This window comes from Pterocles gutturalis, unplaced genomic scaffold, assembly GCF_000699245.1.
Source record: "Pterocles gutturalis isolate BGI_N339 unplaced genomic scaffold, ASM69924v1 scaffold31059, whole genome shotgun sequence".
In the NCBI taxonomy this organism is placed as follows: domain Eukaryota; kingdom Metazoa; phylum Chordata; class Aves; order Pterocliformes; family Pteroclidae; genus Pterocles; species Pterocles gutturalis.
This window is the reverse complement of record NW_010129131.1, coordinates 38176-55517: the sequence shown is the minus strand read 5'-3', so window position 1 is coordinate 55517 and position 17342 is coordinate 38176. Positions and strand designations below refer to the sequence as shown.

Sequence of the window (17342 nt, the reverse complement as noted above, 5' to 3'; positions counted from 1 at the left end):
CCTCCCCTGAGGAGGAAGGAGCAGCGGACCGGCTGCACCCCCATTCCCTGCCCCCCTGTGCCACTGGGGGGGGGAGAAGGTACAGGACAAAGTCTTTGGGCTGTGGGAAGAATGGAGGGGTGGGGGAGAAGTGCCTTTTTTAAGATGTAGTCCTCTCTTTCAGTATCTTGCTCCTTGTTGTAAATAGTTAATAAATTTAATTGGGTTTTTTTTGTTCTTCACAAGTCGTGTCGGTTTCTTGCCCATGACCCTAAGTGGTGAGTGAAACCCTCCCTGTCCCTGCCTCAGCCCACCAGGTGTTTAACAAAGGACTGTCCCTGTGGCCTTTTGAAACCATGGCACAAGGCAGTTCAAGTTTATGCCTTGCATTTCTTCGAGTATGGCTATAAAATTCTTACCTGGTGATGCGTGGCCTCCTGCAATATCAGTTTCTTCCTGCTCATCCAAACTACTGCTGGGGAGGCTGCCCTGCCAGTGGAGTATTCAGTGCATCTCAGACCTGATTCAGGCATTTACTGGAGTAAATAAAGTTTTTTGTCTGGGTTTCATGTGCCTTTGGGGAGGGCCTTGGTGCATTTTCACAGTTGAGATGTAGTATTTTGTACATTTCCTGGAAGATATTCAAGATATGAAAGCTACAAATCTGTGTCTTGGGTTAAATGAATGCTATGAGAAGCAAGCTAAAGCATCCAGGAGAAAACTGAATTAGGCACACAGGATGGGTGACATTTTCATTCTGTGTGTTTTTTTTCTTTTCCTTATCTTGGAGAAAAAGAGTAGGTTCAGACAGTGGACCCATATTTGATGGAAAGATGGTGGGGTTTTGTTTGTTGGGTTTTTTTTTCCCCAGAGAAAGATGTGTGAAGCAGAGAGATAAGCAATTTCAAAGTCAAATGTGCAATAAATACTTAAGATGTTGGGTGTTGCCTTAGTGATTTGCCACTGATTTTCCTGGTCAGAATATGAATATACAGGACCAGTTACTCTTACTGAGCTATCCCAACTGTTCATCTCTTTCCTAGGTATTTCAGTCTTCTATAATGTAAGTGGTCTTTTACAGCTCTGAAAGGCAATCTTTCTGTTGGCCTTTGCAGAATACATGTGGTAAATGGTTTACCTGTCACAGATGGGCTGGCAGCTTTGCTTATACATAGCAAAAATGTTTCTTTGGGGAAAAAATCTGTGTCATTAATTTATAAATGAAGCAAGGAAAAGGTGAGCACACACTGCAAATTGGATTGCAATTACTGGTCTAAGAAGAAATGCTCTATGGTTGCTTTGTCTGAGAAAGGCAGATCTGTTTGTCACTGAAGGAAAGTCATCCACAGTCCCCCAGTGTAACTGTGATGCTGAAATCTTTTGTGGTCTAAATCCACTTGAAATTTTGCAAGTTTCCTAGGAATGACTCAGAAGAAAAAAGCATATCAAGTGAGCTAGTAAGAATATATGCATTTGTAAGCATGAAGAATCTTCCAGATGTGCATGAAAGTTCTGTTCATTCACCTATATGTCCTGTTCCTGTGATTTAGTGTGAATTTGGTGACTGTTGGTGGCTGGAATACAGATAATGGGAGACAGAAGTTCCTATTCTGACTTTTTGTGCAATGACTGACTTTTCACTTAATTTCTGTTTTCTTCTAGTACATACATATATGTGTGTATTTATCCATCCATATATAAAAGTGTATATATATATATACACACGTATGTGCACTCCCTCATGGACATCTTTGACAAGCTCTTCGAGCAGTTTCATAAGCCTGTGTCATTTACTTCATAATACCTAAAGGAAAAGTGAAAAATACTGGCCAGACTTGTTGCTATTAACATCAAATTATTAACTATTTTGTTAGTTTTGGTAAAAATCAAAGATGACCTTAAAAGAACCTGTATTGATTTGTTATTCTGGCTGCATTACAAACTTTCCATGTAAAAAAAGTTGTTATAGAAAAAGCAGATTATTTCAGATAGTATCACAATATATTTAAATACTGTCACCTTCATCTTTAACAGGTCTATGGAAATGCAAGATCTAGCCAGTCCTCACAATCTTGTTGGAAGCAGTGATGCACCGGGTAGTTCCAAACTGGATAAACCTAATCTCAGTAGCACGTCAGTTACAACAAATGGAACAGGAGGTAAGTATAATAAAGTTTCGGCTAGTTTTTAGTCATATGCATTTTTTAACATAATTTCAAGGGTGAGCATAAAGCCATTTACAAACCCAATGAGAATTATGAAAAAATGCCAGTCATAACAGTGTAAATCTACTAATTCCAACAGCATTTATTTGATTTGCACCAACTGAAGTAAGAGGCAGAACTGTGCAAAGGTGAAACAAGGAAAATTTTGGTTATACCTGTTGGTCACTTGAAACAAATAGCATTTTCTGGATCATACTTCATTGCTGAGTAGTCTTATACCCTGAGCTACACCCATTTAGGTTAATTTAAAAGCTCTGTCAAAAGAAGTGCATCAAAGTTAGGCTTAGGTATTTTTTTTGCATTATGAACATGCTAATTCCATTTCTTGGCAGGTAATGAAAGTTTCTTATAAAGACATTATTGGATTTTCCTCAAATGTTAACCTCAGGGTTATTACTGCTGCGTCTATTACTGTAGGGACAGCACTACCATGCAGCTGCAACAGATTTTCCAATGCTTTCAGAGAACAGATTCTGACATAGGTGAATTGGAAGAGTGGGAGGCAGGTTACTGTGTTTCAAGATGGAGTCCTGTTTCCATTAGTGTCTTTGTGATGTGAGTCTAGATACTTGGTGGTGTAGCTGGCACGACAAAAATTTTTAAATTGTTCTTTCTGACCACAATGTAAAGCATTTTGTTCACTTGTGCTTATTAAAAAAAAATTAATCTGTGAAAGTCAATAAAAAGTGTATGTGCATGTGAGGGTAACATTGCTCTGCAGAAAAGGGCTGAACCATTGAGGTTCAACCTATTTATATTTTTAAATAGAAACCTTATTCCAGCATAAAGAGAAGGGAAAACTTCAGGCATACCATTAAATAACAATAATAACTAGATGCCTCTATATTATACTATAAACCAGTTAAAATAATAGTCATAAAAACAATACAGTGAAGTTAAAAGACTTGTCTCAAGGTGTGAAAACACTTACTTGCCTTGAAGACTATTCACATACCCTGAGCAGACATTGGGTCAATGAACCATTGTACCATTCCTGTTCTCAGGAGACAACATGACTGTGTTAAATACTGCAGACTGGTTGCTGAGTTGCAGTACTCCCTCTTCTGCAACAAGTATGAGAGACCCTGGTACAGTGCATGTGTGTGGTGGTGTGTCTCCATGACTGCTGTGTAACATCTCGGTTTGCTCTGTTCTTTTGTTATATGGTTTGAACAGTTTCATGGTTTTTTTCCCTGCCCCTTTTTTCCTGCCCCTTTTTTTCCACTCCGTCTGAGGGGCCTTTCCCACAGACAGAGAACTGGTAGGAAGCTAGCTATCTTACCATGCATTTGATGAGCAAGGAGAATTTTAACTGACTTAAAATTAGCTTAACTGTTTACATTCTCTGAGAAACTGGGAGAGCCCTGTGCTGATCAACGTTGCTGGGAATTGCCAGTAGTCAACATTGCTGGAAATCAGACCTGTGAATTTTCCAGAGTGTCCATTTGTTTTTCTTTCATTTTTAGGTACAAGATTATATGATTACATGAGCACAAATCAAGGTTGACATTATTGTTACTACTACTACTACTACGTTCATTATTAATAAAAGCTTATGTCCAGCGTGCTAGTAAATGTAACTTGCCACTTTACAAACATTTGTCCAAATTTTCCAAGCTGTTTTCACTTATGAGTTTCCTTTCATCTATTATTAGTTGTTTTGAGTTATAATGAGGAATAATAATTATCTATGTGATAACCTAAGTTCAGACTTGAGCACAAAAGATGGTTTGCACTAGAATAACTGTTCCTGTGTGAATGCTCCTGCTCAGCTATACAAATTTAAGTTCAAGGAAGAACTGAGCTAGCTTAGTCTGTCACCTCAGTTAACTGTTTAACATGTTCAGATAAATGTAGAAGGTAATAATTATCAATAGTGGGGAAACCTAGTGTGAAAGACCTTGCATTACTGAGGACATTACTGCAGCATTGCTGCAGACTTAAATCTGATTTTCCATAGGCAGTAAAATATTTAGATCTGTGCTTCTAGATTCCTAGGAAAACCCTTAAGGCTTGCTGAAAGAAAGAGGAAAACCATTCCTATGACAAGCTATGTAGTTTATTGCTTTACATTACCTTTTAGTCAGACTTGTTTGCTGTAATGGCTCTCATTGCCTCCTACTGTTGCACATGCTTGTCCTGCTTCATGCATAGTTGTAGCATCTCTTGGCCCTAAAACTCTGTTCATTTGACAGAGTAGGAATCGTGCTGGTTGCTAAGTCCTTCCATCAAATGAAGTACTTATGTTGTAGAAGCTTTTGCATGTTGGGAACTGTACTCTGAGTTCATCTTAGAATAATTAAGTTTGGAAGGAAGTCAGATGGGCCAACGCCTGCTGAGAGTAGGGCCAACTTTGCTGTTAGATCAAGTTGCGCAAGACAGTGGCTAGCTGAGTGTTGAGTATCTCTAAGGGTGGAGGTGCCACAACCTCTCTGGGCATCTGTCCCAGGGCCGGACTACTCTCACAGCAAAGAATTTTCCTCTTACATCTAATTGGATTTTTCCCTTGGTGCAACGTAGGTCTCTTGCTTCCTGTCATTTCTCAGGGCACCTTTTGAGAAGAGTGTGCCTTTGTCCTTTGTCATCTTTGCACCTTCCCATTAGATAGCTGCAGGCAGCAATTAGCTCTCCCCTCAGCCTTCTCTTTGTAGAACAGAACAAGCCCAACGTCTTCTGTCTGCCCTTGTACATCATATGCCCAAGCCCCTGACAATTGTGGTAGCCTGATGCGCTCAGCCTTGGCCAGCGATGGGTCCATCTTGGAGCCGACTGGCATTGCCTCTGTCAGACAGGGGGGAAACTTCTAGCAGCTTCTCACAGAAACCACCCCTGTAGCCCCCCACTGCCAAAAATTGCCACGCAAACCCATACAACTCTGCAGAGAAGAAACACGCATCTTATAAGTAATATATGACCAAAGATCTTCAGAGGGGAGAATACAAATCTTTTTTTACTTAGTATGATTTTTCATTTTCCTTCTGAAGTACATGCAGACATCTGTATATCGTAATCAGAAAGCAAACTAATTCAGTTACTTTTCATGCTTCAGGCAACAATACATGATTGAAAGGCCTGAGATTCAATGGAGGCAATTGTTTTGTGACAAATGACCCTTAAGCTTTTTCCTGGTATATATTTTATTGATCTGATGCAAATAAAATCAAATCTTTTTCATCTAAATAGAGAAATGGGAACAGTTGATTCCCATGACTTTGTTCATTTTGTGTCATTTCTGTCACAGCTTTTTTTTTTTTTTAAATCTGAAGATAATGGCCTGCAAAACAATAAGGAGTGCACACCAGCTTGAGAAAATGTGGCTAAATTTCCTCCCTTGTGATTTCGTAATGAATTAATGTCCTGCTGCTTGCAGGGAGAATGTATGGGTGTGTCAGTTTTACTAAAGAGAAATGATAATGAAAAGAAGTCTACATTTAAAAGACAGACATTAAAATATTTTTTTAATCTCTCACCATAGATGGAAACATACAACTGCAGCATAGCTGTAACTTGTGTGAGAAGGTGCTGCTTGGTTTGATCAGCACTGGGGCACCAGCGATACTGTAGGGCTCTCTCCCTGTCATAGAGACAAATACATCCCAATTTCTCAAATGATCCCCACTTTTCAGGTGTCCCTTTGAATCCAGCGTAGTTCAGTTATGCAGTTGTAGACATCTGCAGCATCCCATATGGCCTACTAAAGTAAAATCCCTTAAGCAGTGTGAATGGAAATGGAGTGTGATATTGCAGGAGAGGTAACTTATGCAGGGCCTGTTGCAGGTGGCTGTATTGGTAGCTGTGCAATTCCTGGTGAGGTCCTCATTTGTGCTCAGAGACACAGGAAGGAATCGCAGAATGGTTCTTTAGGTGTTGTTCTGCACATTTTCCCCATGAGAAAACCAAATCCTTTATTTAGCTCATCCACTATATTTGCCTCTACAGGCTGTAAGAGTGATGGTGAACTCGAGGGCAGCTCAGGCTGATACAGCTCCAGTACTTGGACTGAATCTCCCTCTGAAAGTACTTCTCTTTCTTGGACTGAATCTCGCTCTGAAAGTACTTCTCTTTCTTGTCTGAACATAAAGGGACATTAGGTTAGGTGACTTGAATCTGAGCCATAGTTTGTAAATACATTGCCAACCCAGAACGTGAAACTTCCTCCCTCCCCTTTCTATTGCCAGTAAAGTCAAACATGGATGCAGGGATGTTGACAGATTAGAGCTTTGGTCAGCCTAGCTGATGTCCCTCAGAGGCATCAGGTAACTAGCTGGCAGAAAATGCCTTTGCTTGGCATATGTTAGGCCTGTTAGGAGGGGCTCTGCCAGCCTGGCTGTCACAGCAAAGGCTTGTGCACAAATCCCAGACTGTGTCCTTGGAATTTCAATACCTGGCATATGACCTCAGTAGTGGCTGGTGCAGGTGCTCATTGCCACTTCTCTCTTGGCCCCCGGGCAGTTACCGGTCCTGTGGTATCTACAAGCAGGTTGATGATATATGTGCGATAAATGCTTACACATGCCTAACTGACCTTTGCAAAGCAATTGTGATAATATGTTGAGAGTTTCTACATTTGCCAGTCAAACATCTAATCAAAGCTGCAGTGTATTCTGTACAGCTGTTTCGTACCACATCAATTAGAAGGGCAATTCCCAAACTTGATTCCAAAAGTCCATGCTAGATGGTCTGTTTAGGTAACAAACTATAAAATCTAGATTGCCTCTGTGGTGCTTTCACTTATAGCTTGGATGATATGATAAGAGTGCATGATGATCCGTAAGAAATAGCTTGAGTTCAGAGTGGAGCCGAATATTTGTTAACCTCTGAGTTAGAAGCTGACTTCTCATGGCTGTTGCTTGTGTCCTACTCTAGTTCTTTGTCTTTTTTTTCTTTTAAACTTCTGTCTTCATTTATGGAAAATTGCTTGCTGGTGACCTAGCTCAAAAAGCCCCCCACAGACTCTGTAAAAGGGGAAGAGAAAAGGCAGAATGCTGGCACTGTGAAAGTAATTTGCTTCTATATGAGCATGAAACCATATTATTGTTTCACTTGTCAGGCAAAACTACTTTTGTTATGTGCTACATCCCTTGACAGCTAATGTTTCCTTCCTCTCTGTTACTCTTAGGGAATTGTGGGAATCAATTAGATTTAGGTTGAAATCTCCCCAGAAGATATTCCAGTTGCTAAGAGCAATAGATAGACCAATGCACAGATAAAAAGCTATGTAGATGCATGGCCACTCCAGACAGAGCAAGTGTAGATTGTCTTAATATTGTGGTAGAGGGAAGCTCGAAGCTGTTGCACTGCATGCTTGTTCTAGTTGGACTACTGCTAGTGAGACTGGCATGAGGGCTCCAGTATAAATTTAGAAGTAAAATCTCATGTGTACTTATTCTTCTATGTAGTGTCTCTTCTTGCAGTAAAAACAGAACCCATGAACAGCAATGAAACAACAACAACAACTGGAGATGGATCGCTTGACACTTTTACTGGGTCAGGTAAAGCCATAATAAGATCATGTATTGTTAGATGCACATTACTATAGCATTTGATAACCTTCACTAATCAACATTTCACTGCATGGAAGCAACCCTTAAAAAACTACAAGTAACATTTTAATACCTAATAATAATTAACAACAATAATAATAATAATAGCTTTTTCATTTTTGTAAATGAAAATCTACAGTTTTTCATGAGCTATGATCTTAAATAGGCTTTAATTATGACTAAGAACATTTCTGGATGCAAAAATTTTATAGTAATAATGTTATTATTGTAGTGCAGATTTTTTCTCAGTGTTAGTCTTATACAATCTTAGGAAGAAAAAATGGATTGTATTTGTAACAGCCATTCTAATTTGTAAAATTAAAAATCTTATGGGTTATATTTCAGTGCTAATCTTTTTATTCCCATAAGCAGTGTGTTAGTTTAAACACTGACCAGATTGCCATAAGCTACTTTCTTTCCATTAAAGTGAAGTCTATATTTTACGTTAAATAATCGTAACTTTCAGTTACTTTGTGAAAAAAAAAAAACAAACAAACAAACAGCAATTTTAAAGTAGATTCCTATAAATTACTAAGAAGTGATGAACTATTGAAAGGTATAGATAATCTGCCTTCTAATCATTAAGCTGAATCCTGGTAATAATAATATTAAGAAAGAGCAGGGGGAGAATAAATTTTGTGTCTAAAAATACCAGTTCAGTGATGGCCTGACTGAAATTTCACTGAAGCCAGGAATCACCACTCCACACTGAGACTATTACTTTGGTAGACTTAGGTAGTCAAGCCCGATTTAAAATATTTTGGCAATCACAATGTTTCTGTGTAATGAAAATATTTCAAAAATTGAGTGTATGTTTCTGGAATCTTTTTTTAGGCATCAGTAAATACAGATACACTCCACAGTTGCTTATTCAGAAAAGTATTTGTAACAAATTTAGTGCCTGAAGAAAAGGTCTTTTGTGAGATGTAAAGTAAGCACATACTATTTCTGATTAGAAAAAAATGAAAACATTTTCCTCATTGTGATTATACTGAAAGGAACCCCATCAATTTAAAGTCTGACACGTTCCATAAAAATGTAATAGTCTTGGCTAAAAATTAGCTTTTCTTTTTCATTCTGTTGTTTCTCTATCCTAAAATTGTATTAGTAATGTTTAGAGATTATGTCCAACCATATATATGATTTTGTCATTGTTTGTGAAATTTTATTAGCTTCTGCCATGTATTTAAGACATCTGAGTTGGATTCCTGTGTAAAACATGGCTAAGGCAACGTTTTCATGAAGGGATGCCGAAAATTGCAGCCTCCAGTTCAGGTTTGGATAGCTAAGTAGCAGTTTGATTTCCCCAGGTGCCACTCACCCATTAGCTTCCACTGACTTCAAAAGAAGTTTTGAGATCTCTGCACTTCAGAGATTTGGAGACAATCGGTGCCTCTGAAAAAAAGGCAGAAATTTGAGTCTTACACAATAATTTTTGTCTGTTAGCCACCTGCATACTCAAAAGAAATGTAATCCTGATTCTCAGTTTAGGCCACAAACTCAAGTATTTAGTGAGTATGGTCATTCACAGGGGGAAATCATAAATCTGCCTGTCTGGGTGATGTGTTGTCTTCATCATCAGAGCGAGAAGCAGATCTGCCTCAATAATGCCCAGAGCCTTTCATAAAGAGTAAATCCATTACTTTCACACTTGCCTTTTACTGGTATTTGCAAATTGGAGAATTTGATTGTATAAGTTTTGTGGCAGAAGTGCTGAAGAACAATGAAAACTCACCAAGAAAGTATTTCTCTGACTTTTTAACCTAACTGGTTATTTGGGAAGTCTAATAGGTTGCCAAAGACAATAAATACTGACTAGCAGAAAGATGCTATTTCAGACAAACCAGCTGCAGTTGAAAACAATGCATAACAAAGCCCAACACTGAACACTGGGTAGTTTTTTGTAATAACAGTTACATGCATGTGTTATTCCCAACTGTGACAAAGTGATAATGCTAGTACTTTCCTGCACTTTTCAGAGCATCTGTGAGCTCATTTCATGAGGATGCCTGGACATAGAGGCCACTAGGAGGGTATCACCTACTCTTTCTTATACAACCATAGGTCAGAAGGACTCAAGCATCCTTTGTTGAGTAGGGAGGGATTTTAGTATATTATTGAATATTTTATGAAAGGAGACATAGCTGAAAAGAGAAATCCTTGTGCTGAGATCCATTCTGCCATGCAGAAATCCTCTCCTTCAAATATTCAACCCATCGAAATTTATATCCTTGCTCCAAGGACAATCAAAACCTGTGACGTGTCCTGAAGCTGAGCAGAAGGCTGAACAAGCTCTGTGGGGTGTGAGGTAGCCAGTTCTGTCCGTAATGACCAGCTGTGACACAGAAAGTGATGGTCAAACAGACTGTGCGAGGTGTAGGCCAGGTGAGCCAGATTAGGACTCACAGGTAACTGATGAACCCCAGTTTTTGATGGAAAGTTGAGAAATGAAGCATGTAGATCTCGTGAATTTAGAGTGTCTTTATTAGGCCATCTGCTGTTCATTCACTTTTCAAAAGCTCCGTTTCCTGCATCCTGCAGAGCTGCCTCTGGAAGAAACTGTGACTCTTAGCAAGGCTTGACTAGGTGGGTAGTCAGGTTGCACACCCCTCTTCCTCCTCCTTTTTCTTCAAAGAATAACATTTGGTAATTAATATCCATGCACTCAATTGGAAGGTTTGTGATGCTGCAGCAGACTCCCGTTGGGGTGGGTATTCACAGGAAGTGGAGACCTGCAGAACAGCCTCAAACTGAGCATTATGGTACTCTTGTGAATTTGCTGCAGCTGCTGTACTGTGAGTGTAGGTGTTTTTGTGTTTAAATTGCTTACAATAGTGGATAAATTTGAGAATTGGTCATCATTTTAATGGAGTGATGAGGAACATTGGAAGTTCCTCATCATCCTTTTTACTTAGTAGTTATTGTACATAAAAAAGTGTTCAAAAAAAAGTTAGGAAAGGCCACTGCTGTATAGTCTACATTTGGTCCCCTTGTGTGTAGACAGTGTCATTTGTTATTTAAATTAGATCCTTTTAACCTAACGCCTTTGCACAGAATTTTACAGATGTGTAATGAAAAATTAAAAATTCCAGCCTGTTTTAATATACTGAACCCAACACATGCTATCAGAACAGTTTATGGTCATTTTCATTCTCCACAGACACTTTGGCCAGTTGAGCTAGCAGGGTAAGTGGTAGGAGCTGACTGTCAGCTTCTAATCCCCTCTGTGAATCAGTTGAGACTGGAATATACCCTCAGCACCATAGTGAGACTTGACATATCAAGGGTCTTATACCTTCCCTGAAGAGCATTCCTCTGGAAAACTCAAGTAGTGAAGTCTTAGAAATATTTGAGTTTTTCAGAGAAGAAACAGTTTTGATTTTGTTTTTAATATAAGCAACATAAAACAGTCTTTAGCCCCATTCATCTGAATGGCTATTTAAAGTGTCACAGTTATAAAAACCATAACAACTTGCCCTCACCATCTCCTCCATTGCCAGCAGTCCTCAGAAGTAGGGTTAGGAGGCTATCCAGCAGTGAACGTTGTTTAAGGTTGATAACCCTTAGAATTACCAATCTGATCTATGAGATACAGGTGTAGTCCACAGGCTCTACTCAGTCACAGTGTTCTCTTATGGTAGGTCTTACACCTTGTGTTTATCGAACATCTCACAGACTAAAGTGTAGTGCACAAATCAATGGGACAAGCTAACAGAGAAAGAATGAAAGGAACAGGCTTTTTAGTTTGAAAGGTAGACACTTTATTTTGGGGACACCTGCCTCTTTTTCTGCTTCCCTACAACTGGTTGTATCATCAGGGAAACTAAAAAACAAAAACAAAAAACCCAAAACAAAACAAATGGGAAATTTAAAACCAGACACATTTATGAATTTATGAAATTAGGTATATGCAGAAAGAATAGAAAAGCAAGCAGGACGCTTTTTGCTGAAAAACATTAGGTTTTGTTAGGTCAAGTGATTTAAGTGAAGAGTCATTAATTTTTTGTAGTTTACGTCAGATGTGGTGGAATGGTAAATGTGCTTTAACCAAACTGATTAATCAGATGAGCTGTCATCCAGCAAATGATCAGATATAAAGTGGAGCAGTACAGGCAAAAAAGATCCGATAAGCCGATAATGGATCACAAAAGTTCCTTGCCCTGAGAATCACCAAGGTCATTCTGTTAGCTATTGCTTTAGAAAGATCATAGGGATGCAACAGGGAAGAGTAATTACTCTTTGAGCCTTAGATAACCGAGAGCATCCTTTAGAGTTCTATGGACTGATTATGTTGATATATACAGCTATAGGTTTGTCTAACTCTGGGAATACCTGTATACACACCTAGTGGATCATTCTGTGAATTGGGCTTGAACCACAGAAGGGCATTGTCAGAAAAAAAGAATATCCACACAAAATTAAATTCAGTGGATTTCCAGCACAAGCAAACCCTCAATATCTTTTCAGTCAGCAACTCTTTTATGAAATCTGGTGGCACGTGTTCCAAAAATTATTATCCAGTTTTTATTTTCAAGCTATACTCAACTGAATATTTAAAAAATAAGCTAATTGTTTTTCTTCTACTGTATTTTCCTTTTAAGTCCTACGTGTTCTAAATGCATTTAAACTACCTTTAAAAATATGAAGTTCTGCATATATTCAAAGCAATAGATCTCAAAGATGTAATTAGGCCTGGATGTAGAAATACTTCATGTTTCATAAAATAGTTAGGAACCTAAACCTATATGTCACTTATATAATTCAGAAAGTTCATTTCTACTACCATTACAAACAACTCAGGAAAACAGTACACTTTGAAGTACAACTATGATTGATTAGACTAAAGAAATTCCAGTGCTTCATTGTGTACTACTTTAATCTTTTGAAAAGTGAATGAACAGCAGATGGCCTAATAAAGACACTCTGTATGTTTGCCCAGTATGGATTTGCTCTGAAGGGATTGGTTCAACATTTTAGGTACGTATATTTGGAATACATCTGTCTTAGTCAAGACAGATGGCTAAAGGAAAGAGAAACTTCCAAACACTTGGAATTAATCCGGCGTAAGCACTGCTTCTGAATGAAATTTTAATGGGATATGACTATTGTTCTATTAGCTTTCTTGGAAGAATGCAGCTGAGATTAGTATAGACATATTCAATTTTGCTGGATACTGGACAGGACTGTTTATGCTTACTTTTGAAATGAAAATATTGTTGTTAGTGGCTATATTCTAATCGGCCTGTTGATAAGGAATAGTATTCATTTTCTAGTAGTCAATCTAGTATCTTCCAACACCTAAGCTGACTAAAATTATTCACACCCATATAAAATGTATTTCTCTTACCCAGTATTAGAATTACACTTGTTAATGTGAGACTTTAAAAGTACGTGTGCGTTGTTTCGATCCTGTGCAATACCTGTATGTTAAATCACAAGATTCTTTTTAACTACCAATTTTAAGGCAACTTGCAAATTTGAAAGATCTATGGTGTGTGGATCACAAATGATGTATGAAACATATACCTCTGCAATATACTCAGTAACGTGTTAGTCAAGCTGAAAAAGCGTGACACAGTCGTACCAACTAAAGAGTTCTGTACAACGATGAATGACTTGGGAGTTTTTTAATTTTTGTATTAAGATGTTGCAGTTCAGGTGACATCTACTTTGTAGAAAAGCTGTCCATTTCAATAAACTTCTCTGCTAATGTTGCTGCATGAGTATTCAGACTGTTTCGCTGTATTGGTCTCATGGTGTTTCTTAACTGCTGTACTCTTATTTTCTCTTTTGCAGTAATAACAAGTAGTGGCTACAGCCCAAGATCAGCGCACCAGTACTCTCCACAGATATATCCCTCCAAGTTAGTGTCTCCACCTCTTCTAGTGTTTTATAGGGAATTGACCTTGGCTGTAGGCAGTTCTGTGGTTTGTTGCAAACAAGTGTTCATCAGCAGAAGAAACAGAGAGAATGGAAAATACTTAAGCCTCAGTACTGACTCCATCATAGCTCTCTGTCCAACTTTTTTTCCTCATGTGGCTGCAGAGTAAGCTCCTGCTTGGTGCAGTACGGTACTGCTGCACAAGCAATACCCTTGAATATCTGCACACAACAGAAGGAAAAAATCAGACTATTATGTTCTCAGGCATCAACATCTTAACAGCACTGGCAATGTATACAAATGTATGTTGAACAATACAACTTATATTTAGAAATCACGATTGCATGTGCAAGATGTGTACTGAGGGGTAACCCTGTCACAGACCCTCCCAGTGCCAGCATTGCCAAACGCTTACAAACCTTCCAGAGTCATGAACCACCCTTTCTTTCTCCTTCTCCAATGCCATAGGATTTAAAAACCAAATAAATTGGATTAGCTTTTAACCTTCCTTTTTAGTTTAAAGCCAGTGGGCGTTGTTAGGAATAGAAAATTCCTTTCACTTTTTTTTTGAGGAAAATGGACTCGGGTAATTACATTAATCCAGGAGTGGGAACTTCAGGAAGAAGCACCAAAGATGTTATATGAAACTGCTGCAGTTGGCAGGCTGTTAGTTTGCTTGTCCTACGATCAGTGCCGTGCACAAGGGTGTTTAATTCCAGCACACCATCTATTTGTTTCCATGTATTTGATACAGCTACCTGTGTGACTTTGATACAGAGAAAATATTGAAACTGTAGCTGATTAGGCTTTTTCAAGTTTCTTTAAGAAATTTGCCTTCATATCATAGTAGCCTATATTAATTGATACAGAAAGTAGGTGCGTAAACTAAGAACAGCCCTCATTCCACTTAAAACAGGTTTTGGCAAATGATAGCAGACTATATTTTGGCCAAATACATTACAAGGTTTAATAGAATTTTTAATCTACTGTTACAATTTATTGGCATCTAAATTAATGAGTAATCCTTTTCTGATAATAACTGCTGCCAACTATACTGAACCAATTAGAAAGAAAAAATAAAAAAAAAATCAGAATCTGAAATTTAGTCATGGCTTTTAATGGCCAGGTTTCAGTTAGCATAATTCTGCAGAGTGTGTTTATTCAACTCTTGGTCCATAAAATCTTATTTGACTTACAAAACCATCCAAGACAAATGTTTCTCTGTATGTTTTTGCAACTCTGGAGGGCAAAAATTTTAAACTTGGTTCAATCTCTCTATAAAACCCCAGTATTTATAAATAAAAGACGATTTTTATTTCCATTCTATTTCCCTAACCCATATTTTCCAAACATTTAAAGCCCATCTGGTTACCAAAGTATTGCCGTCAATATTTTTCATGCTTCTCGCAATGGGCACAATCCATCTCCCGTTGAAGCCAGAGACTAAATGTCTGTTGAAGCAGAACTGTACACAGAGGACATAATGTAGTAGCTTTAACATTCACCTCTGTATTTCCTTTATTCTTTTAGTCCAAGTTTCTCTCCACTGGATTAAAAAAGCATGAGGGCTTTTCTGGTTTAAGCAAGCTGATCTTGGCTCAAAGGGATCAAATCCACATAAAGCTGTATAGTGGTGGCACAGTCCACCTAGAGCTGGACACAGTAGCCTGGGAATTAAACTGTAGTGATGGGACAGCACAAAATACTCACCATGCCCTAGGGAATGTGAGTTGAAATGGTTTTCAGTTTATTTCAGTGGGGGATTGAATAAATCCCAGAAGAGGAACAGTTGGCAGAATAATGAACTGCCTTTGGACATCTTTAAACCTTTTTCTTTACTTTATTGCTTGAATCAACATACAAAGTATTTGTTGCCACAGTAATGCTATTTTTCCTGATATTTAGGCCCTATCCACACATTCTTTCTACACCAGCAGCTCAAACAATGTCTGCCTATGCCGGACAAACCCAGTATTCAGGAATGCAGCAACCAGCCGTCTACACAGCCTACTCACAGACAGGACAGCCATACAGCCTACCCACTTACGGTATTTGACCTCTTATTACTTCACCTTATGTAGACGTAAGACCAATGCCGATGCGTATGTTGTTTTTTTAATTATTATTTTGTTTTCCCACCTGTAAGAAAATATTTTAAAGAATCAGTTGAAAATTAATTTCTTATACAGATTTGGGTGTAATGTTGCCAGGCATCAAGACGGAAAGTGGGCTTTCACAGACCCAATCACCACTGCAGAGCGGGTGCCTCAGTTACAGCCCAGGGTTTTCCACCCCACAGCCAGGCCAAACACCCTACTCTTATCAGATGCCAGGTGAGTAACCATGGCCATCAGGGCTCACCCTGTCCCCCTGTTGCTGACAGCCCCGTCTGCCCTCAAATTTATGATATATTTTCCATTCATTTTTGTGAATTCCGGCAAGTATGCTTATGATTGGCAGCTATTTTACCTCTAAAATCTAAAGCTAAGTATTTTTTTCCGGTACTAGTATGTATATATCTATTCATTTTAGTAATCTGTTAATTTAGATCTGGTCATGCAGTGCAGTCCCTATTTGGACCTTCATTTTTTTATGGGCTGAAATCACATGGCTGGAGTGGAAGCATTTCTTGTATTTCTTAGTGTATCTATGTCACTTTTCCTTGTTTCCATGTTTCTGAGTATGACATCATTTGATACTTGTTTCTCTTTGGATTAACATAATTTGTTAGAATTTTTCCCTAATTCATATTTATTCTCTCATTTATTATTCAGCTATTAATTTTCATCATTGATAACCTATTTTATTTGGATAATTTTTAATCTGCTTGTACAACGGTTAATCTTTTGAATATTACAAATTACAATATGAATCATCTGACTTATGTTGAAAACAAGGACATGCCTCATTACAGATCAATTAAAAACACCTGGATCATTAAAATACTCTTGGAAATTTTTTTGTTTCATGAGTGAACATACACTAAAGTGCTAGAAATTAAGGCAAAAGAGAAAAACAATATTTGAGGAGGGGTGAGACACTGCAATAAATTGAAAAATGCTTTCTCAATCAGTATAATGACTTACTGCCAATACCTTCCTTGCATGGTGTGAAGAGGAATGTATGCCTGAATGTGTGGAAGTAGCATTTTATTTCTTTTAAAGTTTCATTAAAATATTTAATTATTTAAGCAGAAAATGAAAGTTTATTGTTCTTCTGATTCATCTGTATCTTGACATCAAATATTGTATTTAGAATTTTATATTGATTCATAAGCAAGTTCTCAGAGTTAATTGTGCTTTTTAATTTTAGGTTCTAGTTTTACACCATCATCCACAATTTATGCAAACAATTCTGTTTCAAATTCTACAAACTTCAGTAGTTCACAACAGGTATGAATATTAACACTTTTGTTTGTCAATTACAAGAGGATTTATGTAACTCCAATGACAGCATGTTATTTTAATTTAGATCTGTTGTTTTGAATTAGACTCACTGTGATTCAGTGCTGTTTTCCATGGAGAGTGATCAAAATCCCAGTGGAAGATTAGTTATATCTTTTGACACTTAAATACTTCAGCAACTTCCCTGTAGTCTTTTAGTAGAGATCCTTAAATTAAAAAATGTTAAACGTCCTTAACCCCCAAAACTCTTGCAAAAGTTGCGTGATTGAACTCATAGAAATACTTAATGGAAAAATCATTCATTACTCCA

General features: G+C 37.9%; 1 protein-coding gene across 4 annotated transcripts in view; it reads left to right on the top strand.

The window, feature by feature from the left end:
- The first annotated feature begins 2017 nt into the window (after window positions 1-2017).
- EYA4 (EYA transcriptional coactivator and phosphatase 4) overlaps window positions 2018-17342 on the top strand; it is a 47070-nt gene continuing 31745 nt past the window's right edge. For 2 of the 4 annotated variants that reach the window (XM_010079860.1, XM_010079859.1), the window contains exons 1-7: window positions 2018-2138; window positions 7619-7696; window positions 13544-13610; window positions 14502-14504; window positions 15534-15676; window positions 15839-15961; window positions 16941-17020. In XM_010079860.1, the coding sequence (XP_010078162.1) occupies window positions 2018-2138; window positions 7619-7696; window positions 13544-13610; window positions 14502-14504; window positions 15534-15676; window positions 15839-15961; window positions 16941-17020 (615 nt within the window). Of the gene's footprint in view, window positions 2139-7618; window positions 7697-13543; window positions 13611-14501; window positions 14505-15533; window positions 15677-15817; window positions 15962-16940; window positions 17021-17342 lie in introns of those variants that run through there. The other 2 variants (XM_010079858.1, XM_010079861.1) reach the window with 2 other exon arrangements.